The sequence below is a fragment of the Miniopterus natalensis genome, chromosome X (assembly GCF_054644295.1).
Source record: "Miniopterus natalensis isolate mMinNat1 chromosome X, mMinNat1.hap1, whole genome shotgun sequence".
Classification (NCBI taxonomy): domain Eukaryota; kingdom Metazoa; phylum Chordata; class Mammalia; order Chiroptera; family Miniopteridae; genus Miniopterus; species Miniopterus natalensis.
Genome location: NC_142103.1, coordinates 42,276,442 through 42,303,450, shown reverse-complemented (window position 1 = coordinate 42,303,450; position 27,009 = coordinate 42,276,442). Strand labels below are relative to the sequence as shown.

The window sequence follows — 27,009 nt, the reverse complement described above, 5'->3', positions numbered from 1 at the left end:
AACAAAATCACTCACCTTACTAAGTTACTTACTCTTTGATTCATATACAAATGACTGATGACATGAAAAAAATAATTTCAACAGTGAAATTTCTTAATCTTAATGAGCAAAGCATCAGCTGTTACAACTTCAAATAAATATATCATAGAATGTGTATTATCCTGTTGACAACAGAAGACCTACTGAATTTCCTTCTTAGGGAACTGCCAACTCTACAAAGTGTATACATGGCCAAGTAACACTTTGTAATTCATTTCAACTGTGGAAATATAAAATGCTGTGGACATACTATATTTCAAGTTGAGTTATTCTTTAATCTCAGGAAGTCGAGCTATTATTTCATTTCTTCTAAAGAAGTTTGCAGAAAGAAGGGTAAAATATATATCAAGATAAATTATGTTAAAGATAACTTCGACCCAGAGAAAATCATGATTCTTTGGAATAATATTACCCCAAACAACCTATAAATGTTATACCCAAAGTGAATTCTATAAAGCTGAGTCTCTCAAAGATTTAGCTGAATTATTTAATAAATTTTTTGTCATTTTATGGGGTTGTTTTTCTTGTACTTCAACAACTTTCATTTGTGGTGCTCACTGAGCCATTTGAGTGGGTATTTTAAAAGAAAATACCTGTTTTATTTTACAGAGTACAAATAACCTTGTAATTAAATTGAAAACAATTGCCAACAAGCAATTATCATTTAATTAAAGAGTAATTATAAGGTTATTTGTACTCTATAAAATAAAGCATTGCTGAAATCAGTAATGCAATAAATATTTTAGCAGAAACAGGATGCTGCAATGATGGAGCTTTCAATCTATGCTGATTAAATTGTCATCTAAAAACCAGTTTCCTTGTTAAATCACCACATGTTTATTTGTCTTGATTAATATGTAAATATCTGCCTGATGTTAATAGAGCTCTTAAAGATAAGAAGTATGGCAGGATCATCTATCAAGAAGATCTTTACCAACTTTCTATGCAGTTCTCTATAGCCTTTCATCATATTGTCAGGCTTATGTTCTTTGAAAGGAAATGCAGAAACTTTAGTGCTAAGAATATCTTATTACAGAGGATCATTAGGTCTAAAAATAAAAATAAAGCTATCTTACATTAGTATGCTGCTTTTTCACAAGCTTGATTCTAATTAATTTATTTTAGGGGCCCAAGTCTTCTTGTAAAAATGAAGGCATTCAAATGTGAATTTTGCTCAGTGATAGATATAACCAAGTTTAGAAGTAGATATCACACAATCATATTCACTAAAGAGTTAATCATAAATTTAAAGTAACAGGTCAAACACATATCTCTATCACTAGACCATAAGCCCCTCAAAAGCAGAAACTGTTGTAAGTCCTCACAATATATCAAACAGCAAACAGATCAAAACCCTTGACCTTGTCAAGCTTACATTTTAACCTTTGTCACCCTCATACCTAGTTCCAACATCAGGCATATACTGAATGGACACTTAGTGCATGTCTGTTGACTGAATGACTGAATTAATGATATTGTCACTGTATATGTATAACTCCAGGGACTTTAATCCTTGAGCAAATGTTGAAGCTTGTGGGACTTCTCAAACATAAGACAGTGGTATCTACCTTTTGTTAACTTTGTGCATAGTCAGGTTTGAATGGATCATCTTTTGAAGGTTGTATAATGGCTGTAGAGTCCAAAACTTAAAAAGTGATTATTTGACAACTAAATAATGCAACTAGCTTGAGATTCATATGGTCAAAGAGAGTAGAGCAATCTGAGGAATATTTGGAAATTGTAACAACAGTAAAATAATATTTCCTGTCATTATTAATGAAATGATTTCATTAACCATTTACTGAACCCTACAGTGTGCTAGATACTATATGAATTGCTTAAGATACAGTGACAAAACCAGAAATAATAAGCTGTCTTCATTAGACTTACATTCTAGTTGGGAAAGCTCACAATCATATCAACATCAAAAAATTATACACTGAAAAGAATGTTATGATGGAGAATATGGACTTCCTGGTTTATGGCATAGTATAAATACTATGAAGCCATTTGTGACCTAAGCCATGAATTTTTCCAATATAAATCTGATGGTGGGAAATTTGATCAACATTTTCAAATATTGATATTTAAGGTAGACCATCAGACTAAGAGGCCTCCAATGCCTCCTAAGCTGAGTCAGCTTATTGGAAAAGAGCTATTTCAAACAGTGAGATGGATCAAGAAATTTGGAAGAGAACTATTTAAACTGTATAGCTTTCAAAGTGTACTGTCAATGGCTGGCTTATCATATGGAAGTAGAAGAAGCACCAGACTGCTTACTTCTGGATACGGCCCATCTGAAAGTGATCATGAGCATGAAGACAGCACTGACATTTTTACACTGGAAAAGTACAAGAAGAAATCATGTGGACTTGAATAAAGTTAGTAGGCTTGAGTTCTGACAAATAGAAAGACATAAAGAAGCATTTTAAAAGTACAGATTTGGTGAAGATTATTTAAAAAGTTAACATGCCGTCTTCTAATAACTGGATATACCCCGATGAATATTGTTCAGGGATTTTGGGATCCTTTTGGGCTTTAGAAGTAAATAGCATATTTCTCTTATCACTAGTCTTTAAGAGAGTTAGGGAGCCATCTCTTACCCCTTGAGACAGCATGGAGGGACCTGGAGAGTATTATGCTAAACAAAATAAGCTAGTCAGAGAAAGACAAATATCACATGATCTCATTCATATGTGGAATCTAATGAACAAAATAAGCTGATAAACAAAATAGATCCAGAAGCATGGAGCAGACTGACAAATCTCAGAGGAAAGGTGGGTGTGGGGGAATGGGTGGGGAAAGATTAACCAAAGAACTTATATGCATATATGCATAAGCCATGGGTGTAGATAATAGTGTGGTGAAAGCTTGGGTGGTGGTGGGGAGAGAAGGGGTCAATGGGGGGAAAAAGGTGACATATGTAATACTTTTAACAGTAAACATAAATTTTTTTTAAAAAAGTCAGAGAGCCATAAAATAGGGCAAGGACAAATGATAACAACACTGAATTAAATAAAATAAATTATGGCCCAAAATCGAATAGAAAGAGGAAGAGTCAGTTTATAAAATTGAAACATTAAATGGGAAAAACAGACCCTTTTGTGCTAGACTGATATGCAATATTGATGTACAATGAAAAAAAATAACATCAGATGTATATGAAAAATGAACTGTGTAATGGTACCTCTGTGTAAGGTTGCTAAAAGTTGTCTTCATTTAAAAGCAGAGTTTCTCTTACATTGATGGAGCACTTTGCTACTGCAAAGTTGATAGAGTGAGGTTGAACTTAAATTTCTTTGTGAACCAAATGTCATTTTTGGAAATGTTCTCTATCTGAACCTCATATGTTTTTATGGCTTAAGTTATGTAATATAGTATTTTGTAAAAAGCTTCATTTTGTTAAAATGCAGCTTTGTAAACTGCATTTTTACTAAAAAGCAACAGTAGTGCTTTAGGCAACATTAGAAAGTCATATTTGAAATATATTGGGTGACTTGAGAATGACTTGATCTTAATGTTTAATGACTTATGTGTCTCTTCATTGTAGCAACAGCTTACAAATGATGTATTCAGTACACTGACTGTATTAGGGTATAAGATGAAGCCCATGTACTGACTTTCTATTTCATTATTTTATGGATTAATATTTGCAACTGCAATTCCTGAACTGTTCACACTAGGGTGAAGAATGTGCAAACGGAATATGTTAGGTTAATGTTATAAGTTTAGCCTCAACTCATCAGTTAAAAACACCAATCAATCTGTGAAAGAAGACAGCCTAGATTGCAAAGGTGGTAGTTAGTCAACCTAGATTGCAAAGGTGGTTTGTTAGTACAGCCACTCCAAGAGAGTGTATTGCTAGTTATACAGTCTGGTTTTAAAAAGTAGGAAAACACCTACTGAGGGTGGGGGTCCTTTGTTCCTTGTAGTTTCTGGTAGTTGTAGAAATGTTAATAAACATCAGATTTTACTCTATATCTCTCAGCTCTTTGCTTTCACCTCTGGCATGTTGGGCAGAGACTTAGTCACTTCACATTCTGTACAATTTTAATTCTGTGAGTCACTATATCATATCTCAGTACCACGTATTAATACCAGGGACCAAGTGTAGCTTTAACAGCAGGGGGTAACTGGGTTTCTCACAACAGGTAAACTGTATTGCAAAGTGCTAGCTTGTAAATGGAATCTAAACTAGAAATTGATTTTTTATGGTTTTAATGTTTGCCATATGTTGGCAAATTTAGTGAGAAGGAAAATATTGGTCTTTTAGTAATCAATGAACATAGTCTTTAATATAAAATTCTATCAGTCTAGGCAATTAAACAAGATTTAGGAAGCAAATGCAGCAAGTGATTTTATTTCCAAATAGTTGTACATTTTTAACCTGATCTTTGTCTGTTTTTCAACAGTTCGAGGCCTGGCAGGCCTCCTAAACGTTCTTTGGGAGTCTTGCAAGATAATGCTCGCCTTCTGCCCCATTCAGTTCCAGGCCTCTTATCACCAGGACTTATCACTCCTACAGGTAATAAAATCCATCCCATGATCAACCTTGTTTCTTTATACTGCACAGCATTTGAAATAAACTAATATTGATCTAACTGCTTTGTCCTTCAGAGCTTTTCAAGCTCTACTAGAGGTTATGCTATTGAATTTTTTGAGTATTCAGGTAAACAGTTTTGTTATTCTAGTGACTCAAATCAAATGGTTATGATTTTTTTTAAAGTCATTTTATTGCAGAAAATTCCTTTCAAAACTTTATTTTGTGTATGCATGTATGTATATATGTACGTATGTTTTTGTATGTTGAGAGAAGGAACTAGGGGGAGGTACTTTGGCCAAACTAGCATTGTCTCAAGTTCTCCTGGGATTTGATGCAGTGCACCTGTTTACTTATATGTATTGGTAATATTTTTTGTTTGTTTGTTTTTAAGGGTCTGGGCATCTGTGTATCTTGTACAAGTTATTACTCCAGGTTAAAAAGTAGAAAAAAGATCCATCTCTGGTAGAGAAACCTTATTATTAGAAGAGAAGAAAGTGCAAGTTGTCACTGCTTTAAATCCAGTATTTTTCATTGAACACTATGATAAACAGTGTTCCCTTAAAAATATGTCTCATAAATTAGCATTGCACTGTTTTGATTTTCTAAACAATAACTTAAAAGTGTATGAACACTTAAGCTTAATATTTCTTTAATTAAATTCTTAAAAAGCATGAAAGCTATTATATAGTAGAAACTGAATTTTATGATGAGATCTTTATAAATTAAATGATACAAAATTTATAAAGCACTTACTATATATTGTGTATTAGGTAATAGATAATGTAAAATTATGAGTAGCAGTCCTTGTCACAGTAGAATTAGGAAGAAGAGCATGTAAACTAATAATTGCTTTAAATTGAGGTAAGGGTTATAACACAAGTATATACAAGGTACTATGAGATCACAGAAATGGGAACAATTAAATCAATTTAGTAAATTGGGTAATATTCAGAAGGATGGGAGCTGTTGAGCTATATCTTATAGGATGAATGTTAGACAAATGGATAATAAAAGGGAAAAAATTACAGGCAGAGAGAAGAATATTGACAGATATAAATTGATGAGAAATAGCTTGGTGTGCTAGGGGAAATGACAATTAAGTTGAAGATACTGGAACAGAGATTTTAGGTCTGAGACTCATAGGTGATATGGTTAGAATAGAAAGGGTGAGAAAAGACAAATTGTGAAGCTAGCCTTTCATTTATAGTGTTTAGCCATCCAAGGTTTTTCATATAGATCACTGGTTTCCAAAGTGTCTTACTGGCTGACATGGAATTGAGGAAAAACTTCCAGGTTCCCCACTTCTGCCTCAGTTAGAATTTTACATGTTCTAATTCATATAGGATTTCCTTTAAATAAATAAAAAGCTGCTCTAAGTAAACGGAACCACTGCTAAAGTAACTGAGTAAATGTTCTAAAAACAATTGGTGTAGAGGCTAAATTGCAATGAAAGCAATAATAGGAAGGGGATCAGTTGCTATAGTTAAAGGCAGAAATACTGGGGACCTGAGCTAGAGATAATTCAATGTAGTGGAAAAAAGTTTCAGAGTGTTTTAGTAATTAGCATTAATCACACTTGATAATTGATCAAAATATAGGATGAGAGGATGAAGTCTAGGATGATTCATGTCTAGTGTGGTGACAAGCTGGTGTCATTAGCTAAGATAGAGAATTTAGAAAGAAATTCAGGCTTTGGGGGTTAAATAATGATTTTTGTGTACTTTAAGTACTTATAAATGAATTATAATATAAGAAGAAAGTAGCCTTGTGTATATAAATTAATATAGAGGGAATAACAGTGCCAGAAATGCATCTTGGTGTTCAATAAATGATAACCTATTTTTTGACTTCTAAAATACATTGACAGAGCCTAGAAACAGTACTTTGTAAATAATCAGATAGGTGTCCAGATTTTGAGGGAGTATATACATGAGAAAAAATAGAATTTAAAAATTGCCTTGAAGGTAATATATTATTGAGTAAACTTTATTATCTGTTGAGGAAAACCTGTTAAGGAATATTGAGTTACTATTATGTACCAGGCATGGATGATAAGTGTTTTGTGTATATTTCATTTAATCTCATAGTAGCCTTATGAATATTATCTTTATTTTTCAAGTTAAAAAAAAATTTGCCTAAGCTATTTTTTTCTTTTAAACTGATTCCATTCCTTTTTTTAATTGTTGGGAGTATTACATATGTCCCCCATTTCACTCTTTACTCCCCTCCCCATTCCCCCACCCCAGGCCCTCACCTGCAGCTGTAAAAAAGAAGCATCTTAAGTAAAAATTTATGGTTCAGTGAGTTTAATTGTTTATGATCACAAAGCAATTGAGTGGCAGAACTGGGTTTCAAACCCAGGTCTTTTAACTCCAGAGCCAAAACTCTTTCTTCATCATCATGTTGTCTTATAGTGCATGTAAAAAGCCAGTGTGAGGCTTTCATCTCCTTTCACTTTACTTGGCATATTTGCTTTGTCCCCTAGCAGACAGGGGAGCCACCTTCCTTGGATTACAGCCTTAACTTTCCCTCCCACAACTTGGATTTACCACAGTGAGAGCCACTGAAACAAAACTCTTCAATTTTTAACCCTTTGCTTGTGTTTAGAATGAAATGATAAAGATAAGGTGGGGTGGGGTGTGGGGAGAGATTAAATAATTTATATGCATATATGCGTAATTTATGGACATAGACAATAGTGCAGTGAAGGCCTGGGTTGGGAGGTGAGTGTAGGGTGGAGGGGGTCAATGGGAATAAAAAAGAGGACATCTGTAATACTTTCAACAGTAAAGATAAATTTTAAAAAAAAGAAAATGAACAATTCAGGCATATCCAAGTATAAAAACATTGCATTGATGAAATAGCCAGATGTCAGGTTAAATTATTGCACTTTCATTCATGTGTTTAAATATTTTATTGAAATGAAAGCAATGCGATAGAAAATGAGGTACATAATTGATTGTGAGATAATAAGACCTTTATTTAAAATTTCTGTGGAGTACACTCTTATCCTATGCAAATTCTTGTTTATGAATATAGTCCATGATTTGAATAAGTATTTCAAAAATAATATTCAGGCTTTAAAACATCTTATTTTTTATATGTTTTTATTGATTTCAAAGAAAGGAAGGGAGAGGGAGAAGAGAGAGAAAAACACCAATGATGAGAGAGAGCCATTGATCGGCTGCCTCCTGCATGTTCCTTACTGAGGATGGAGTCTGAAACCCGGGCATGTGTCCTGACTGGGATTCAAATAGTGACCTCCTGGTTCATGGACGATCAACCACTGAGCCACACTGACCGGACTAAAATATCTTATTTTTTGAGAAAAAAATTTAACTGTTAGGAAAAAAGAAAACATACTGAAATCTATTGAAATTTCTTTCTGATAGAAATATGAGCATCTGAAATAAGGATAATAATGACCAAGGGCTGGAAACAAATATAAACCAGAGTCGTAAAGTGTCTATTTAACAGTAGTCAAAAGTGTGAATAAATACTCTATTTTTAATACTTCAAAAAAATAAATATAAGTAAAGGATTGACTGTGTAATTGCAAGAGCACTTCTGTTTAAATGGCAGATAGTAGAAAAATCACTAATCGGGTAAGAGGAGGAATCTGCCCAGCTCTACAGCGATTCTTCTTGTTAGTTTACATGAATTTATTTCATATGCCAAAGAATATCCTACTCAAATATAGTGAGAAAAATGCTCTGTAGAGCCAAGTAGAAATAATTCTGGGATTACACATTATTTTGGATTAGACATGCTACTAAACTCCTCCATTAGCAAAGATAGAAATAAAATCAATTCTCCACTTAGCTATCAGAAAGTTTCATATTTGACATATTTATCAAGCATTACAAATTTTACTTGCTTTAATTTTATTTAAAAGTATTTTAGAAGAATTCAGTTGATATTTTTAATATGGTTTGTTACAGGTTGGGAATTGCCATTTTTTCTCCCTTACATGCTTATTTGCATGTTTAACAATAATTTCTGGTTTTAGGTCCTTACTTTTCAAAATATTTTTGGTAAAGAAAGATGTAATGTTATATAGCTGTGTATAATTTTACACAAAACTGGCAAAATAACTATTGAAAAGATTCTGATGCTTTCTGTTTCAATGTTGTATGTGTGGAGAAGCCCTTTTGAATCCTGCTAAGATTGCCTAGATAATGGAACTTTTTCTACATTTGTTTATATCATTTTCTTCCATTTATAACTTAAAAATGGGGTCTAAAGGTAGCAAAATAAAATGATCATGGTGTCTTTTTTCAAATATTGTGATGTTTTTGTATATTATTTTTGCCTTTAAATTGTTGTTTTCTCTCCAGCAATTGCAAGCAAAAAAAAAAAAAGGCAAGTGAAAAGATTTAGATATTATTACACTATCATTCTTATATTTATTTAAGAAAGCTTCTCAGTTTATTTGCATAGCTGACATGTAAATATTTTTAATTCATAATATTTTCAGGCATGTTATATAGTTTTATCTGCTTAGCCTAAAGGTAATCTATTTTAATTTCCATTTTATATGATTTCATTTTCTTTTTTTGATTTGTATTTTTTATTTCAAAGATGTTTATTTCCTTCTTGATTATATTTCTCTTATATAATGAAACCTGATTCATTCAAACTTCACTTTTTCAGAATTTGTGATGATTCAGACTATGCTGATTTCTAGTATTAATAAAAATATGTTTTTAGCAAATTAAAATGACAAACAAGAAATGCTTGTGTGTGTGTGTGTGTGTGTGTGTATGTGTGTGTGTTAATGTTTGCATGGGTGTAGTCATTAAAATACTTTGGTGTTTTAAATGTGCTTAGGTGTCTAAAACTTACTTTAGCAAGATCTGTCTCTATACAACTAATCAGCATACTAATTACTGATGATAAGTCTTTATTCACTAAGATAGGACTCATAGGATCTATTCTTGACAATATTGTTTGATATTCATTTAGATATTATGTCTATGTAAATATAGAATATATCTCTATCCTCTATATCTATATATATGTGTGTGTTCATTCTTTTCATTTAACATATATTTGTTGAACATCTATTCTGCACCAAACAAAATGAGAAAAAATTGCAACACATTAAAATAAAATTTATTTTTTGAGTCAATTTTCCCAACTTCTATTCAGCCTTTCCCTTAGTTATTACAAAATGATGAAGCTTGACTGTGTTTTGCCTTCATATATTGAACTATTGATTTTCTCATCTCATGTTTGTGTCTCTGTTCCTGTTGCACAATCCATATCTTAATTCCTTGATAGCACATTAATACATAATAATACCATTACATAGTATTTTCTATAAAAATATTTTAGGCTATAGGAGAAGAAAAAAGAGGGAGTATCCTCCTCATCTTTCTCTGCAGCTCTGCAGAAGTGCTAAAATTCTTGGATCACACAGAAAAGATGGATTAGTCCTGTGTGTCTTTGAATTCCCCCAGAAATGACTCCTCCCTTTTCCTCAGTTTATGAAGCATTTCAAATAGACAGATGTGCAATTTGGCTTGAGATAGATTTAAACTGACAGTTTACAAAGAAGTAATAAAGTGCTTCAGATGAAATTCCTGTAGTGTTCATTCCTTAAAATGTAGCAGATTTTTCAGCTGTTTTTTCCTTTGAGCTTTATTGTGGTAAAATATTTTTTGGAATTTCAGCTGCTATCCAAGTCCCTGGGCAACTGAACTCATGAAGATCCAATCAAGTAATAGTAGCTACAGCGCTCAACTCAGGATTGGCAGAGCCATAAGTAGAGTCCTGCCAAGTCTTGGCAATGTGATATCAACTTCATGAGAAGATATAGTGCCAATTAGCCTGATTACATCATTGGAGTCAGTGTCCCTTTCTTTGCATGATGCATTTCATTTTCTCACTCAGTGAGTTTAGATGCTAAGAAGTGGTCAGAAGAATGACAGAGATGTCCCAGGCTATTCTTTTGTGATAGTAAAAAGGAGATAGCAATCTAGAAAAATAAAACAAACCTTTTTGATGGTTAACTTAAAACATTTCTCTCTCTATGACTATCTTTGGGTTTTTCAATTAGCAATATTGTAAAACATGATTCATGTCACACAAATGGAAACTGTTTTTATGTCATTACATTTTCTTTAATTTATTTATTGTGTGCTCAGGAAGAACTATTGGCTTAATAAGACCCAGAAGTTGAATTACCAGTATTTTCTAACATAGAGTGGAGTTTAAGCTAACATGTGGTTGCTAACATGTGGTTAGTTTGTCTACTAAATAAAAAGCTTAACTATATCGTTTACTAACAAGAATTACATTCATTATATTAATTGAATCTGGGTTTCCCAAATGCTGATTTCTGTGTTAATGCATGTGAGTGATTTTTAAATATGTATTATAATTATTTCAACCTAAAAATGTCTCCATTCATTTTTTTAGACTCCTGCCAATCGTTTTTGTCTTGCATGGGTGGCTAGTAGAGCAAAAACCATTGCTTATTTCCAATGTAGGTGGAGGGGAAAGCTTGTAATTGAAACAAATCTCACAGGATGATAATGGTGATGATGACACTTTCTATAGTGTTTTATAAAGCATTTCCACATATATAATGTGTGCCTAAGGATATAAATTAGCTTTAAGTTAAAAAGAATGATTTTCAAGTGTTTTCTTATTTGATACTCTCAGTAATCTTATCAGCTTAGTATTAATATTTCTGATTAACAGATAAAGAAAATGAGTTTTCAAGAAGTTAAATGAGTTGCACCAAATCTTAGATACAGTAGGAGGTGGAACCAGAATTTCCAAACCCAGGTCTCTTGATCATCAATACCATATTTTCACAAATACACTGAACTACATCTTTCATGCAAATACTTAGTATTGAAAATGTGGGCTATAAATTTTTGGGATCATATAAGAACTGCTTAAGTTAAATATGAGAGATAAGGTGTCTGGTATTTCAGAAACAGGAAATTTTTGAAATAATTAATGTAGTTGACTGTTAGTGATTACATAACTTCAAAAAATAAAAGTTTGAACTTTTCCTTCCTTTTCTGATCATTCTTATAGAAGTTTATAGTGTCAGGCAGGTAGCATAATTATATATGACTATAATTTTTTCTAAGTAGTGTAAAAACAATCTTCTGAATGATTACATCCTATTTTTCCTGTAGAGAAAGGTAACAGTTATAAATTGTTCCCTGTGACAAGTCTTGAGTGAACTACTTTGATATATGTGACTAATGAATTAATATGATTAAGTTAATGAGGAATAGAAGTGTTGCCAAAACTCTACTAGTCCGGCTGTAATGCTGCTCTACACTTACAGTTCTAGCTTCCTCCTGTGTTGAGAGGATCACTGATGACTACATACTGTCATTGTGATAAATGACATGTCCCACAGTGCCCTGCTTTCCATCTGGTCAATCCTGGAAACATCCCCAAATGAGAGATCTCATAAAAATCACATACTCACAAGCCAAGACTAGTGGATTATAGAAAGACACATTTGCATCTCCCGGGCCCATCCCCCAACCCCGTTTTCCCCATCACACAACTTACATGCAATGAAATACACAACTCTTCATCACTACATGTGTCGCTTATTCAGCGCCTGCTCTTTATACTGGCTTGCTTTATACCCAGGGCAGAAAGAATACATTTAAACAGCACAGTAAAACATTTCATTGCACAGTATGCCTGAGGGATGATAAGCTGACTAGTCACTATTTTTTTTTTTTTTGAAGCAGTGGATGATTTTATTGAAATAACACTATAATGAGTTAGTGATTTAGGTTAATCAAAAAATATTCTGTATAGTTAGTTAAAATTACACTGAGTGTCAATCATTCAAGAAACCTTACAGAGCAAAATAAGTTTCCTATCATTTTCTATCAAAAAGCTAAAGGGTAATAAGATTTAGCATATACAGGTATTACCTTCATGTTGTGATCAGAAATGAATAACAAAAAGTAGCCTTAATACATAGTTCTCACCTTTTAAAAAATATGTATACCATAAGATATCCTGTTTTTTTTTTTAAATCAACAAAAAGTTAAGGGTAGAGAAAGATTACAGCGTTGTTGTTATTGGTAAAAATGTATTGAGTGACTTCTTTGCTCTCTTTTTCTTAGTGTATAAATTCTGGATCATGTTTTGAATACATTTTATTTATATTTAATGTAGAGAAAATCCTGAGTGTTCTTAAAATAGTGGAATTTTTATTGTACATTTATACACATACCTGAGTCAATGTAGATAGTGCCCAAATATAGACCTTAAAAATGCTACCAATGTATACTTTTCCTCTCTGAGTGCTCTCACTTAGTCCTTTATTAATCTACACCTGAAAGTGGCAGGTGAGAGGTTTTTAAAAAAATATTTCTGTAAAATAATTTGGGGCCCTGAGTGATGTGGCTCAGTTGGTTAGGCGTCATCCCCGTGCACTGAAATGTTGTCAGTTCAATTCCTGGTGAGGGCGCATGCCCAGGGATGAAAGTTTGGTAGGGGATGTGCAGGAAGCAGCTGATCTATGTTTCACTCTCACATCAGTGTTTCTGCCCCCCCATCTCTCTTATTCTTTATCTAAAAATCAATAAAAATATTAAAATTAATCTGGGTTAGTAAATCCTGATATACTTCTTACATGCACACTGAAAATTAAAATTCTGACTTTAAACGACAACTTAAAAACAGTCAGTTAAACTTTGACTCAGTTATTTTTATCTGTGAATGCTCAAAAGTAACACGTTTTTTTCAGTAGTGTTATTTGTATAACCCAGGGATCAAAGAGAAGAACTTTTTAATCTTTTCCCCCTTGCATCTTAGATCAAGGTACATGAACTCACTTAAATCACTGTAATAAAAAGAAATAAAATTGGCCATACATTAGTAAAATTTGAGACATTTCTCAAAGCGATATTTTTGTCAATATATCTACTTGGGCAAGGGACACAAAGAAAAAAAATACATCAAACTTACATCAAACTAAAAAGATTTTGCACAGCAAAAGAAACCTTCAACAAAATTAAAAAGGGGCTCACTGTATGGGAGAACATATTTGCCAATGATACATTTGATAAGGGGTTAATTTCCAAAATATATAAAGAACATATACAACTCAATACCAAGAAGACAAACAACCCAATTAAGAAAATGGGCAGCCCTGACCACTGTGGCTCAGCTGGTTGAGCATCATCGGGTTCACCAAAAGGTGGCCAGTTGGATTCCTGGTTAGAGTACATGTCAGGGTTGCAGACTGGATCCCTAGTAAGGGATGTGCAGGAGGCAGTGGATTGAGGTTTCACTTTCACATCTATGTTTCTCTCTCCCTCTCCTTCCTTCTCTCTCTCAAAAAAAAGGCGGGGGGGAAGAAATGGGCAAAGGACATTACTAGACACTTCTCCAAAGAGGACATAGAGATGGACAGTAGACATATGAAAAAAATGCCCAACATCACTAAGTATCAGAGAGATGCAAATTAAAACCACAATGAGGTATCACTTCATACCTGCCAGAATAGCTACATCAACAAATCAACAAATGACTTGTGCTGGGGAAGATGTGGAGAAAGGGAACCCTTGTGCACTGTTGATGGGAACGTAGACTGGTGCAGCCACTGTGGAAAACAGTATGGAGTTTCCTAAAAAATTAAAAATAAAACTGTCTTTTGACTCATTGATCTCACTTCTAGGAATATACCCTAAGAAACCTGAAACACCAATCAGAAAGAACTTATGCACCCCTATGTTCAAAGCAGCTCAATTTACAATAGCTAAGATCTGGAAACAGTCCAAGTGACCATCAGTAGATGAGTGGGTAAAAAAGCTGTGGTATATTTACACAATGGAATACTACTCAGCTATAAAAAGGAAGGAAATATTACATTTTGTGACAGCATGGATGTACCTGGAGATTATTATGCTGAGTGAAATATGCCAGTTAGGGAAAGACAAATGCCATATGATCTCACTTATATATGGATTTTAGTGAACAAAATAAACTGATGAACAAAATAGAAATAGAGGCATGGACACATGAAACAGACTGATAGCTGTCAGAGGGGAGGAGATTTTGGGGGGTTTGTATGAAAGAAGGTGAAGAGAGTGAGCAATATATATATATGTATATATGTATGCCATATAGACACAGACAAAGAGTAGTGATAGCCAGAGGGAAAGATGTGGGGCCTAGGTGGAGGTAGTCAAAGGGGGGGGATGGGGACAGAAAGAGATTTTGCTAAGGGTGACGGGTGTATGATGCAGTGTGCTGATGATGTTTTGTTGAGTTGTGCACTTGAAACCTGTATGGTTTTGTGAGCCAGTGTCACTTCAATAAATTCAATAATGGGCATAGACAATTGTGTAGTGAAGGTCTCCGGGGGCGCTGTCTGTTGAAGGATGGAGAGGGTCAATGGGGAAAACGGAGACATCTGTAATACTTTCAACAATAAAGATAAATTTTAAAAGAAGAAAAAAAATAAAATAGACCATACAAGATAGTGATAAATGTTAAACCCGCAGTAGGAAATGAGGGCAAGTTTGACCAGTAGTTAACAATCCCTGAATAACTTATATTGTTCATATATATTTTACATTTAATTTTATATTAGTAATTTGCAACAAATATTAATTGAAAATTTCAGATAGCTTCTACTGATATTTTGTATTTTATCAAAAATTAAACATAAATATTAACACATATGGAAGATAAAACACATACTTTCATAATTATGTTCTTGTTAAAAATCCCAAAAGAACATTACTTTATAATTAGTCCTATTTGTAGTCAACAGATTAGCCCTCCTCTAACACTTTTGATATTTTATTTATTTTTTAATTTTAATTTTTAAAAATTTATGTTTATTGTTGAAAGTATTATAGATATCCTCTCTTTTTCTCCCCATTGAACCCTCCATCCCACATCTGCCTCTCCACCCAGACCTTCACCACACTATTATCTGTGTCCATGGGTGATGCATATATGCATATAAATTCTTTGTTAATCCCTCCCCACCCACTTCCCCACCCCCACCTTCCCACTGAGATTCATCAGTTTGTTCCATGATTCTATGTCTCTGGATCTATTTTGTTCCTCAGTCTATTTTGTTTATTAGATTTCACATATGAGTGAGATCATGTAAAACTGAATCAGGAAGAATCAGAAAACCTGAATAGGCTAATAACAACTGATGAAATTGAAGCAGTAATAAAAAAAAACAACACCAGCAAACAAAAGCCCTAGTCTGTACGGCCTCACAGGGGAGCTTTCTAATACTTTAAGTTGTAGGGTTAGATAGTTTATTAAAATTTTTTCTTGCTTTTTGAAGTAGGCCTGTAGTGCTATGAACTTTTCTCTTAGGACTGCTTTCACTGTGTCCCATAGATTTGGGGTTGTGTGTTCATTTTCATTTGTTTCCAGGAAGTGTTTTATTTCTTTCTTGGTCTTATTAGTAATTCATTTATTGTTTAATAACACGCTATTTAGCCTCCATGTGTTTGAATGTTTTTGAGTGTTTTTATTGTAGTTGATTTCTAATTCCATGCCCTTGTGATCTGAGATGCTTGATATGATTTCAATCTTCTTGAACTTGTAAATACCTGTTTTGTGTCCTAACATGTGGCCTATCTTTGAGTATGACCCATGTGCACTTGAGAGGAATGTATATTCTTCAGTTTTGGGGTGAAATGTTCTGTAATAATCAACTAAATCCATCTGATCTAGTTTGCCATTTAGAGTCACTGTTTCTGTGTTGACTTTTTGTCTGAAAGATCTAGCCATTGAAGTCAGTGGGGTGTTAAAGTCCACAACTATACCTGTATTGCTGTTTATCTCTCCTTTAAAGTCCTTAAGATTATTATTGATAGGTCCGTATTTATTGCCATCTTAATTCTTTATGCCTATGTTTCTCTCTCTATTTTTTCTTATTATTACAGCAGTCTCTTTAAAATTTCTTGCAATGCTGGTTTGGTGGTGATAAACTCCTTTAGCTGTTTTTGTCTGAGAAGCTCTTTATTTCACCATCTATTTTGTATGATAGCCTAGTTGGATAGAGTACTTTTGGTTTCAGATCCTTGTTTTGCATTCCCTTGAATATTTTGTTGGCCTGTAGAGTTTCTGATGAGAAGTTAGCTCCTTTTTAGGTAACAGATTGCTTTTCTCTTGTTGCCTCTAATATTCTCTCTTTGTCTTTAATTTGGGGCATTTTAATTATGATTTGTCTCAGCATGGACCTCTTTGGGTTCTTCTTGCTTAGGGCTCTCTAAACCTCCTGAACTTGTGCTACTTTTTCTTTGACCAGGTTAGGAAAGTTTTCTGCCATCATTTCATCAAATAGGTTTTCTAACCCTTGCTTACTTTTGACCTCCTCTGGTATTCCTATTATGTGAATATTGTTATGTTTCACGTTGTCTCACAGCTCCCTTAGACTGTGCTCCTATTTTTTAATTGTTTTTTCCTTTTTGGATCTCTGACTGATTTTATTTACTGTGTTCTAATTTGCTGATCTGATCCTCAGCTTCCTCTAATCTGCTGCTGATTCCTTTCATTGTATTCTTTATTTCTGCTACGTCATTCTTAATTTCCTTCATAGATTCCATATATTTTTTCATGCTGTTGAGCATCCTTACAATCAGTATTCTAAACTCTGTATCTGATAGATTGCTTGTCTCCATTTCATTTAGCTCTTTTTCTGGAAATTTCTCTTTTTCTTTCATTTGGGCTTTTTTTTTTTTTTTTGGTCTCACAATTTTGGCTGCCTGTTTGGGTTTGTTTCTATGCATTTGGAATATCTGCCAGGACTCTCAGTCTTTTTGTAGGGTCTGTGGTGCAGGCCAATGTGAGACACAGTTTGTGACTGGCACTGAGTACCCTGTTTGGAACTATCAACAACCCTCACCTTGAAGTTTCCTCTGCTGGGGCTGGGTGTAGTTAGACATTTCAAAGTTTACTTTTCCAAGACCTGACTCCAGAAGATCAGGCAAAGACTCAAAGCACTCTGAGGTCTGCCTCTGCCTGCGGGCTGATTAATCTGATTCTCTTAATGAGCCTCAGGCTGTAGAAACTCCTTTGGGTAAGGGGAGAGATTTTGTCGCAGAATGGGGCATTTGCTTCCCTGACCCACCCCCTCCAGGCAAAAGCAGCAAAATGTCTACCTGAGAAAGATGTCCTCTATATTATAGAGGAATGACTTGGTACAGGAATCCAGAGGGGTGCCCTCTGAGCTCAAACTCCAGATCCCACAACCCAAAATTCTCCTCACACAGCTCCAGTCCACTCTGCCCTCCCTCTGCTGGAACCCACGGTGAGTGGCTGCACATGAAACTTTGTGTGTTGGCTTTAAGAGGGTGCCTGCATTTCCAGCCATCTCTCCCTGGTAGACAGAAACCCGTATGCTTTTCACAGTCAAATGTTATGTGGGCACCTTTCTCAGTTCTGGTGCTCTGGGCTGGGAAGCCCAGCCTGGGGTTTATACACCAGAGTCCTCAGTGGGAATGCCCACAGCTGAGCTATGCCTCTGGACCTTCAGCTGCTGCCTCTGGGAGCCCAGCCAGCCCTCTCGTGCCTCTGCACTTCCTTCCAGTCTCTATGTGGTCTCCACTTTTCCTCCTTGGTTATGACGGTGCTCTCCAGCTTGTCTTCAGTTGATTATTCGGGATGTTTTTTCCATATTTTAGTTGTAATTCCAGTTTGGTCCCAGGAGAGTGTCTGTGTATCTTCCACTCAGTCAGCTGCCATCTTTAATCTCCTCTAACACTTTTGATCTTTTAAAACTAGAAACTCCTGTTATCCCTTGCTTGATACTCTTCCATGACTTTTCATTGACAGCATAATAAGGTTCAAATGTTTTAACATTGAAAAATAGTCTGATTTTGCTTCCATAAACTTTCTATTATCTACTCAGACAAATTGTTCCTCAAATGTCATGTACTATGAAACCTGAATAATCTCTCTATTCTTCAACTAGCCAATACTCTTTCAGACATTTGTAATGTTGTGTATGTTCTTACCTCTGATTTGCTCTATTTATGAAGTTGAAAAAAAAGTTATTATCAATACAGAATCTCTTTTGACATGGGAAGTTATGAATTAATATATAAGGATATTAGTTATATATAATTATTTTATTCTCTTTAAAATGAAAACAAAATACTTGAATAGAGTTTCCATTCCTGTGAGTTTACTATGATTATCAACTACTTTCAACAAAATTTTTTAATGAAATGGAAGCATTAAATTCACCCACATAATATCTTGCTTATTCAATTCATTCATTTAGCATTTTCTCAGTGTCTGTTATGTCCTTAGAAATCAGGATTTGAAGTTTAATATGACATGAACCCTGCCTTCAAAGAACTCACTCTCCAGGATGGGAGAGCGTTCCAATAAGTAAGCTGTTATGGGATAATTTTATATATGTGTCTTTGTAGATGAAAGAGAGACTGAGAATGTTTCAGATGATAGAAATAATTGTGTGGTAGAAATCTTTGAATATGTAGGATGAAAAAGGGGTTTATCATAACAATAAAATGGGACTTATCTCTGAAAGTACAAGTATAAAGAGTACAAAATGGGGAGAGTGATGATTTACTTTCTAAAAATATATTTCAGATTTTAGCATTCATCATAAGTGTGGGGCCTTCCGAAGATATCTTCAGAAAGAACATCTTGAACGTATCACCTCTTTTTATTTTATAATAACTTGAAGCTGCTTCTCTTCTTTATTAATATTTTTATTGATTTTTAGAGAGAGAGAAAGGGAGAGGGAGAGAGAGAGAAATATACATGTGAGAGAAAAACATGGATTGGCTGCCTCCAGCATACCCCTTCCTGGGATGGAGCTGTAACCCTGACATGTGCCCTGACATGAGTCAACAGAAAACCCTTCCATGCACTGGATGACACCCAACCAACCAAGCCACACTGTCCAGGGTGAAACTGTTTATTTCCTTGATGATTACTCTCTTAAGTGTTCACAATACTTTACAGATTTTAAAGAACTTTGGTTACTATTACCACACTATATCCTTCAAGATAAGCAAAGTGTTTTCCTTAACATTTTTGCTAGTAAAGAAACTGAGGCCCAGAGAAATTAAAATTATTTGCATAAGAACATAAAGTTAATATTCAAATCAAAATGATGTAACTTTTTTGACTCCGTGTTTAGAACTCTTAAAGTAGCAAAAAGATGAAAACTGCTATATTGAGAACTGAGTGAATACACTTATACGGGAGGTGCACAAGTATGTTATATTACTAGCTGTAGGACTCTGAGTACATTACTCTTTTCTATGCCTGATTTTTTTTTTAATATGTGTTTTAGTCAGTTCTTCCTTTTAAATCCCTTTAAAGATGTTCCCATCTTCATTTTCTTACAAAAGACTCTGTATTTTAAAACTATACTTAATATGTTGCCAAACACACATATTCATGTATAGTAACATATAAAAAAATTTTTGTTTTAAACATATCTTTATTGATTTCAGAGAGAGGAAAGGAGAGGGAGAGAGAGACATAGAAACATCAATGATGAGAAAGTCATTGATTGAGCCCACAACCTGGGCATGTGCCCTAACAGGGAATCGAACCCCTATCACCTGGATCCTAGGTCGACGCTCAACCGCTGAGCCACTCCCGGCCAGGCATAAAAAAAAAATTTTTACTTAGAGTAGTACTCAATATTTTTCCCATTATAATTTCTTTATACATTCAATAATATTTTGTATTGGTTTCAGGTGTATATCATAGTGGTTAGACATTCATATACTTTACAAAGTGTTCCTCCCACTAGTTTCAGTACACATCTGACCTGGGGCTAGGAAACGAACCTGCAACACAGGTACGTGCCCTTGCCTGGGAATCAAACCTGTTACTCTTGGGTGCACAGGACAACACTCTACCTCTGACCCAGCCAGAGCTCTTATAGTTACTATTTTGTAACTACCAATTTGTTCTTATTCCTTTCACCATTTTTACCCAGCCCCCACTTTCCTCTCTTCTAGGAACCATCAGTTTATTCTCTGTGTCTATAAGTCCATTTCTGTTTTATTTGTTCATTTAATTTGTTCCTTAGATTTCACATATAAGTGATATCATGTGGTATTTCTCTTTCTCTGACTGGCTTATTTCACTTAGCATAATAATCTTCAGGTTCATCCATGCTGTTGCAAAAGGCAAGAGTTCCTTCCTTTTAACAGCCACATAGTATTCCATCTACTGACAGACACTTGGGCCGTTGTATGTTTTTTTTGCCTCCTTTGTCATATATTAATTAACTATATAGGCATGAATTTATTTCTGGGCTCTGTATTCTGTTTCATTGATCTATGTGTCTGTTTTTATGCCAGTATCATAATGTTTTGATAACTATAGCCTTATAGTATAGTTTAATAGCAGGTAGTATGACACCTCCAATTTGATTCTTCTTTATCAAGAATGCTGTGGCTATTCAAGGTAATTTTGGTTCCATACAAGTTCTTGAATTATTTGGTCAAGTTCTGTGAAATATGCCATTGGAATTTTGTTGAGGATTACATTGAATCTATAGATTGCTTTGGGTAGTATGGACATTTTTTCCCCTTTTATTTATATATATATTAAGTATATCTTTATTGATTTTAGAGGGAGGAAAGGAGAAAGAGAGAGAGAGATAGAAACATCAATGGTGAGAGAGTTGTCATTGATTGGCTGCCTCCTGTAGGCCCCCTATTGGGGATCAAGCCCGAAACCCAGGCATGTGCCCGGACCGGGAATCGAATCTCGATTTCCTGGATCTTACGTCAAGGCTCAGCCACTGAGCCACTCCAGGCTTGTCAGTATGGACATTTTAATGATGTTAATTCTTCCAATCCATTAACAGGGTATATGCTTCCATTTATTCATAACTTCTTCATTTTATTTCTTCAGTGTCTTACAATTTTCTGAGTACAGTTCTTTTACATTCTTAGTTAAATTTATTCTGGTATTTTATTTTTTAATGGTATTGTAAATGAAATTTTTTTCTTAGTTTCCCTTTCTGAAAGTTCATTATTGGTGTATAAAAGTGAAACCAATTTCTGAATATTTTTTTTCTATCCTGCTACTTTCCTGAATTCATTTATTAGGCCTAGTAGTTTTTTGGTGGAATCTTTAGGGATCTCTCTATGTAATAGATGTCATCTGCAAATAATGACAGTTTTACTTCTTCCTTTCCAATTTAGATGCCTTTTATTTATTTATTTATTTTTTATTTTTTTCCTTGATCTGGCTGCTCTGGCTAAGACTTACAGTACTATGTAGAATAAAAGTGGTGAAAGTGAACATTTTGTCTTGTTCCTTGATCTTAAGGAAAATGCTTTTAGCTTTTCTTTATTCAGTATGTTGTTAGCTGTGGATTTGTTACATACATGTGCCTGAATTTCTTCATCTAAAAAATAAAGATAATAATGATGTTGGCCTTATAAGTGTGTTATAAGAATTAAATGACATTATGCATGTAAATAATAAATATTCAATAATGGTCAGCTATTACTATCTAATGTAATAAGTAAAATAAATAAATCATTATTATTTTGGGGACAAATCTTACTTAAAATCATGTAGCCATGACATTAAGATACTATATTACATTTGACCCATCTGAAAGGGGGTCTTCCCATCTACCACTTGATTTAGGAAGTTTAAAAAGCAATGAAATTATTTATTTAAAAAAGTGTTCAATTTCAATATTATGGTGATTAAGCAGTCTCTTTCTCAACCTAAAAATGTTATAAAAACGTGTAATGATTAGCTTTGATAAATGCAATACATTTTTGAAAATCAATTTTTGAACATAACATTGTTTTTTTTTAATCTGGTCATTTTAGAGAATGTGTTGGGTTCGTCATTTTTCTGCTACCGGTTAGTTGATACCTGCCAGTTTTCAGATAATCCTAAATACCTCTCAACTGTATTTTTCTGCATTTGAGGGAAATAAAGAGCAGGCACCACATGTCAATATTCAGCAGTCTGCACAGGGCATACTATCTGAAATAAAAGTCCAGAAAGATCACAAACTGAGAAACCAGAGTTTAAATATGAAAGACCCTAAGGACCAAGGCTATGATTATGATGCAATGAAAATATGCATCGCTTAACCCATGTGAAATACATTACTAGATTAAAATCTATTTTTGTGACTACATTTGTATGCATAAGAAGTAGCTTAATCAGCAGAGTCATTGTCAAAAATGAACGACAACATGTGGAAAAAAATGACAACATGTGTTGTGATCTCTTCTGCTGGCACATTCAGTAGCTTCACATCTTTTGGTGAATATCCAAATGTGGCTGCTGACATGAAAATGAAATAAATTAAATTGCTGGACTGATAGCTGTTCCTCAGTTGAAATATGGGAAGATTAATTAATTAATTAATTAATTTTTATTTATTTACTTAGTATAGAGCTGATTTACTCAGTCTCAAAATTTCAAACATAATTAGATAAATATTTGCTTTGTGTTGTAATTTTTAGTGTTATGATTGCTATATTTTTTTGCTGTTCTGACAGGCTGTGAAAAAGATATGTCTTCACTACATAAAAATACAAGAAATTAACAGAAACTAGTATGCTTGAGAAGCCCATGTGTTTATGAATGCTGATGGGATGCCTGCTTGACATCCAGGAATGTTAGGGCTAAACAAAGTTTCCATCCAACAATGAATATCATCTCTCACTCTTTAGTCCTTATGAGCCAAGAGACTGATATATTCATGACCAAATGCTTACCTGTGAAAAAGCCACTTGTTGCAGGAATGTGGGTGCTATCATAAGTGTTTGGTTAAACCTATAAATCAGAAACACTTTGGTGTACAAAACAGGCTTCTTTTCTTGCTTTAAAATTAATTTTCTCACTGAAGACATATACAGTTATCAGTTTTATTGAATTGAACTTGCAAAATCCAAGAGAACATGTAATTGATGGTACTAAAACGTGCTCCACACCACAGAGTTGTGTCCTCCGTGATAGTGCTTTTTTCTATGTATACCAAATAATGTTTGCTTTTCTCTTATAGGCACATTTTGTTCAGAGTCTGTTTTATTTCTTCCTGATACCCACTTCCCTTCAGTGTATAGCACTGTAAATTACCTTTAATAGGAGCTGAATATGTGTGTGTTAAATTGAAATATGCATATAAAGATAAGTGAATCAATAAGCTAGACTGAAAAAAAAAGAGACAAAACTTTGTTTCTCTTCATCCTTGATAGAAAGAGAACCTGGTCCTTTTTGGTTAATATTTGTATACCTCAGTTTGAAAAATGGAAAAAGGGAAATGTCTGATTTTAGTTTGAGTTATTAAAAAGTAAGACTAAGAGATCAATAATATTAAATTTATTTAAGATTGTATTTAAGAGATACAAGTAACATATAATATTTATTGAGTACTCTGTATTTTCAGAACTTTGCTACAGACACATTATCCCATTTAGTCATAACAACTACATGTGATAGAAATCCTCATTAATCTGATGTTATAAGGAAATTGTGGCATGAGTTTGGGGTATGGGTGATGTGACTTTTCCAAGAATCAATCTGCCATAAATGTTGGAAACACAATTTTGATCCAGAGTTTATATTTCTTAAACCCTGAGTGGTTAAAAAATTTCTTTTTAAATGAGCATTAGGGGAAAATTAATATCTGAAGAATTTGGAAGTTATGTACACATTAGAATAAAATCTCCATTTTCAGCCAATACTTAACCCATTATTTCACTTTGAACAATTTGTTTGTTTGTTTGCAGAGACAGTGATGTAAAAATGTAGATCACTCTGCTACTGTATCTTCCCTCTTATTTATCTGTCCTTTGTCTATTTCTCTGCTTTTTTTGTTATCCACCAGACAGCTAAGGATAGTAAAAGAAAACGAAATCCCCTTGAGCAAGATTAAGGAATCAGATTTATCATGTTATTTCAATCACCCTTCCACTCAACCTCACAGATAATCTAGAATTTAATATAATCCCTCCAGTCTTAAAAAACATAACTAAAGGCAAAGATTTTAAAGTGATCTAGAGCCCATGGTCATTTCTGTAAACAAAATTTTCTTCCAAATGTCAGTCTATTCTGGAAGATAGATACACAATGTTACTGTTATTTGCATACTTGTAATTTAAATTAGAAATAACACATTTATTAGAAAAATAAACTTTATTAGAGCAGGTCACATTATGTAATATTTTTGTAACTTAGAAATATGAGCAGATTAAAAAGTGAACCCTAAAGGAAAGAATAATCTCAAGAAATGAAAGATGATCATCTTTTATAAGTCTTAGCATATTAAAAAGTTATTTCTACACTTTCTTATTAAATTAGGCAAGGTCACCTTTTGATTTTACTAATACAGTTTGTAAGGTTGTGTACTTTATTTCTATGGATAAAATGGATGAATCATATCACAGAATATGAAATAAAACATGGCTAAAATAGTAGTAATTTAGATGAAATTTTTTAAAAATATGTTTTATTGATTTTAGAGAGAGAAAGAGAGAGATAGAAATATTGAGAGAAACATCTCCTGTTACTGGGGGTCGAGCCTGCAAACTGGGTATGTACCCTGACCTCTTGGTGCATGGGTTGATGCTCAACCACTGAGTAACACTGACCAAGGTAGGTGGAATTTAATAGTCTTTTTTATTTTTCAATTATTTTTGTAGCAAGATTTTTCCTTGAATAGCTCAGTTAATGAGGGAATAATTCGTGTTCAGATTGATTGGCTATGCCTTTAAAAAAATTTATTGAATTTATTGGGAGTGACATTGCTTAATAAAATTATATAGGTTTCAGGTGTACAAGGATTAAGCAAAACAACAAATACTCATAGACACAGACAACAGTATGGCTATGCCTTTCAAGTGCACTATTTCCAAAATTTCACCAGCAAGTGGATTCAGACTAAGACAAAGTTCAGTGTTTGGCTTGGCAAGTTTATCCTTTTGCATCTGAAACCTCCTTAACATCTCCTTTTCAAACTGTGGATTATGGAATCTGATACTTCTGGGTTATTGCTTGCCATATCTACTTAGCTACTTTTTTGCAGACTACAAACCGATTGAACTGTGTCTACTTTCCTTTTCCTTAAGATTAGCACTGTGGGACTTAACCCTGTGCTTCCTTGCCATGCTTGTGTCAACCTCACTTTTGAAGTCCCTTTACCTAGACGTTGACTTATAAAGTATAGAAAAATTTGGGCCACGTGCCTATGGATTACATGCATCTGTTTTAGTGAAGGGGTGAAAAAAATGTAAAATTCTCCAATGCCTCAATTTAGTTGCTTTGCCTGATACCCCACTGACATGCCAGAGAGAATCTCCTTTATGTAAAAGAAAGAGATTAAGTGTGGAAGCAAATGTGTATGCATTCAATAAAACTTTATTGAACAACTAATAAGTGCATGCAATTAAAATAAATCATGGGAGGTTTCTTAGATGGTATTTGTAATTCCATTGGTCAGTAGGAATGTCTATTATCCATCGGTAACAAATGGAAATAAATTTCACAAAGGTCACCAGCTATGAGTCAAAGTTTGTATTTATAAGTTCTTATTTTCTTATTTCTAAGATCATTTTAGTCTTCTCATTTGAGGTATTGTCTTGCTGTATGTTGGGATGGTGTTGCCTCAGTCACCTTTTAGAAGAAGAAACTGAAAGTACTGCACACCACACACAGACACAGACACACACCTCACCGCTGCCTACAGTAAAGCACATTATTGGCAGGATTCAATTTCAAGGAGTAGATGGTGTTACCATGTTTTCCTTTATACCTTTTTTATGGTTGATTTTAAATATGTATTTTTAAATCTATTAGTAAAGGAATGAACATACCATTAGCACTGATTAGAATGGGTCATTCCTTGAGGAAGTAAGATGGCTAACTCCTTTTCACATTACATATTACATGGGAAGGAAAGCACAATAATGCATTAGGAACAGCTAATTCCCACTGTGAACAAGGATCAGTAGTACTGACATATATGCAGAAAGCTGTTCTACTTATTACAGTTTACACACTCTATGCTCAGTGGAGTGCAGTTGACTTGGCCCCAGTAATCATTGAGCAGGTGACTTGATTACACTGAAATCAGGCAGAAAATGTCCTCTTCTGGTCACTCGAGTGAATCAGTCAAATTATCAAGTGGCAAAACTAATTCTATGCCTTGGGCTATCAGAGCTGCCACTTTCTATAAGTCAAGCCTTCACTTAGTGTGAAATTATTTTTTTATTTTATTCTCTTTCATTTATTATGCTTATTTCAGCTAACTCATTTAATGAACATGAATCAGCCAATGTACTTGGGCAGGTTTATATACGCAAACTCCTGATCTAGTGGTGCTTAAATACTTTAGAGTTATAAACCATTTAGGAAACATTCAAAATTTATTATGATTCATATAGTTAGCAGGTACGAAGCAATGCTTATTATTTAAA

General features: G+C 33.9%; 1 protein-coding gene across 1 annotated transcript in view; it reads left to right on the top strand.

Moving 5' to 3' along the window:
• The window catches only part of DACH2 (dachshund family transcription factor 2), a 665,744-nt gene that overhangs the window by 297,584 nt on the left and 341,151 nt on the right, over nucleotides 1–27,009 (top strand). The window contains exon 3 of the mRNA XM_087813311.1: nucleotides 4,452–4,564. Coding sequence (XP_087669437.1) covers nucleotides 4,452–4,564 — 113 coding nt within the window. The remainder of the gene's footprint in view (nucleotides 1–4,451; nucleotides 4,565–27,009) is intronic.